Source organism: Plasmodium reichenowi, chromosome 6, assembly GCF_001601855.1.
Source record: "Plasmodium reichenowi strain SY57 chromosome 6, whole genome shotgun sequence".
Taxonomy (NCBI): Eukaryota; Apicomplexa; class Aconoidasida; order Haemosporida; family Plasmodiidae; genus Plasmodium; species Plasmodium reichenowi.
Genome location: NC_033651.1, coordinates 545,281 through 547,937, shown reverse-complemented (window position 1 = coordinate 547,937; position 2,657 = coordinate 545,281). Strand labels below are relative to the sequence as shown.

Below are 2,657 nucleotides of genomic sequence, written 5' to 3'. Positions count from 1 at the left end.
TAATTTGAAAAAGTAAAAAAAAAAAAAAAAAAAAAAAAAAAAAAGTACAAGTGTGATGATACAAATTGAATCAATCATGTTAAAATATTTATTCCAAAATAAAAAAAAAAAAAAAAAATACATATATATATATATATAATATATATAATATATATTTACCATATATGAAACAAAAAAATATAACTTTTAATATTAAAGAAAAAAAAAAGAAACAAGTTACAAAAACATAATAATTACTAAAATGTATAATAATAAAAAAAAATTGTTTAATTAAAAAATTTTCAAATTTTCAAAATACATTGTCTTTTTTTTTTTTTTTTAATATGAAATTAAAATTAAAATTAAAAGGAAAGACAATTGTGTTTACCTATTACAATATATATATTAAATATATAATTATATAAATAAATAAATATATATATATATATATATATATATATATATATATATATATATATATTACATAATATATTAATTATTAATAAATTTTGAAAAACAATTTTACAAAAAAAACAAAAAACAAAAAAAAAAAAAAAAAGAAGATATATTTATATATATATATATATATATATTTTTTATGTGTTATGTTGTTTATTGAAAAATCAAAGAAATGTTTTAATAATATATATACCCATACGGAAAAAATGTAACACATTTTTATATAATGTAATATAAAATTTCCCATATGAAACATAATTATGTAATTCTTATTCTTTTTTTTAATAAAAAAAAATATACTCTTTGTAGATAATTTTTTTTAAAAAAAAAAGGATAAAATATATTGTTTGTCATTATGATATATAAATAATATATATATAATATATATATAATATATATATAATATATATTTATATTTATATTTATTTATAACAATTCGATTTTTTTTCAACACAAAAAAAATGCCATACTAAATAAGCTTTCAATTTTTAATTTAATTTTTAAAAATGTCCCTTTTATCATTATCTTTTATATTTACATGAAGTTATTTCCCTATCTTAACAAAATATGCTTATTGAACTTATATTTTCTAAAGATGGAAAAACCATCAATATATTTTATGAATAATAAAATAAAAAAAATACAAATACAATATGAAGAAAGAGAAAAAAATGCTCATATGAAAAATTTTATGTTAGATGAAAAAAAAGAAGATTATGATATAACATATAAACTTAATATCAAAAATGAACAAACTTCTTATCCTTCAAACGATGATATAAAATCACATTGCCAAGATAAACCAGATGAAGAAAAGGTATATAAAAATATTAATTTAACAAAAAAAGGAAATAAAAAAGAACATATGAACGATTCATTATTAAATAAAAGAAAAGTTAAAACAGAATATGTAATAAAACAAAAACAAATGAAAAGAGAAAATGACCAAACAGTATTAGAAGAGGGTATGAAACATGTGCATGAGTTAAAGAAAAGGAAAAATAAGAATGTTAAAAATGATAAAAAAATTATAGATGAAAAACATGTAGATAAAAAAATTATAGATGAAAAACATGTAGATAAAAAAATTATAGATGAAACAAATGTACATAAAAAAATTATAGATGAAAAACATGTAGATAAAAAAATTATAGATGAAAAACATGTCGAATTTAAAAGGGCACATTTTTTGTTAACATATAATAAATTAAAAGAAATGAGAAAAGATATCATTGCTCCTGTAGATAAATATGGTTGTGATAAATTAAGTGAAAAAACAAACGACATGAAAGTATTCAGATTTCAAACATTAATTTCTTGTATGCTCTCATCAAGAACAAAAGATGAAGTGACTGCTATGGTAATGGACAAATTAAAAAAACACGGATTAACTGTTCATAATATTTTAAATACAACCGAAGAACAATTGAAACAATTAATTTATGGAATTGGATTTTATAATGTAAAAGCGAAACAAATTTTGCAAATCTGTCACATTTTAAAAAATAAATATAATTCAGATATTCCACATACGTATGAAGAATTAAAAAAATTACCAGGTATAGGAGAAAAAATTGCACAACTCATTTTACAAACAGCATTAAATAAACATGAAGGAATAGCAGTGGACATACATGTACACAGAATAGCTAACCGACTAAATTGGGTAAATTCTAAAAATGAACTAGATACACAAATGAAATTAAAAAGTTATGTACAGAAGGAATTGTGGTCAGAAATAAATCACGTTTTGGTGGGCTTTGGTCAGGTTATTTGTAAGGGAAAAAAACCTTTGTGTGAAAAATGCACACTTACAAACAAATGTCAGTATTATCAAGATACCTCAACGAAACAGGAAAATAAATCAAATGAATATATATAAATATTAACATATTTGTATGCATTTCTTTTTTTTTTTTTTTTTTATTATTCATTTGTCTTTGAATTTATTATTATTTTTATTGTAACACATTCTATTTTTATTTTTGTTCATTTATCATAAATTTTAAAAGAAGAACTTTTGCATACCTGTTTTTTTATGAACAGTTCATAATATTTCTACATATTCATAGAAGCTGTACATGCAATTTTTTTTTTTTTTTTTTTTTTTTTTTTTTTTTTTTTTTTTTTTTTTTTTTTTTTTTTTTTTTTTTTTTAAAAAAAAAAAAAAAAAAAAAAAAAAAAAAAATAAAAATATAATATATATTTAATATATATTT

General features: G+C 17.8%; 1 protein-coding gene across 1 annotated transcript; it reads left to right on the top strand.

The window, feature by feature from the left end:
* Window positions 1-976: 976 nt before the first annotated feature.
* Window positions 977-2,320, top strand: PRSY57_0613500 (endonuclease III-like protein; the record flags this gene model as incomplete). Its single annotated transcript, XM_012906511.2, has 1 exon — window positions 977-2,320. One exon carries the CDS (start codon window positions 977-979, stop codon window positions 2,318-2,320), a length of 1,344 nt encoding a protein of 447 aa, XP_012761965.1.
* Window positions 2,321-2,657: the final 337 nt, after the last annotated feature.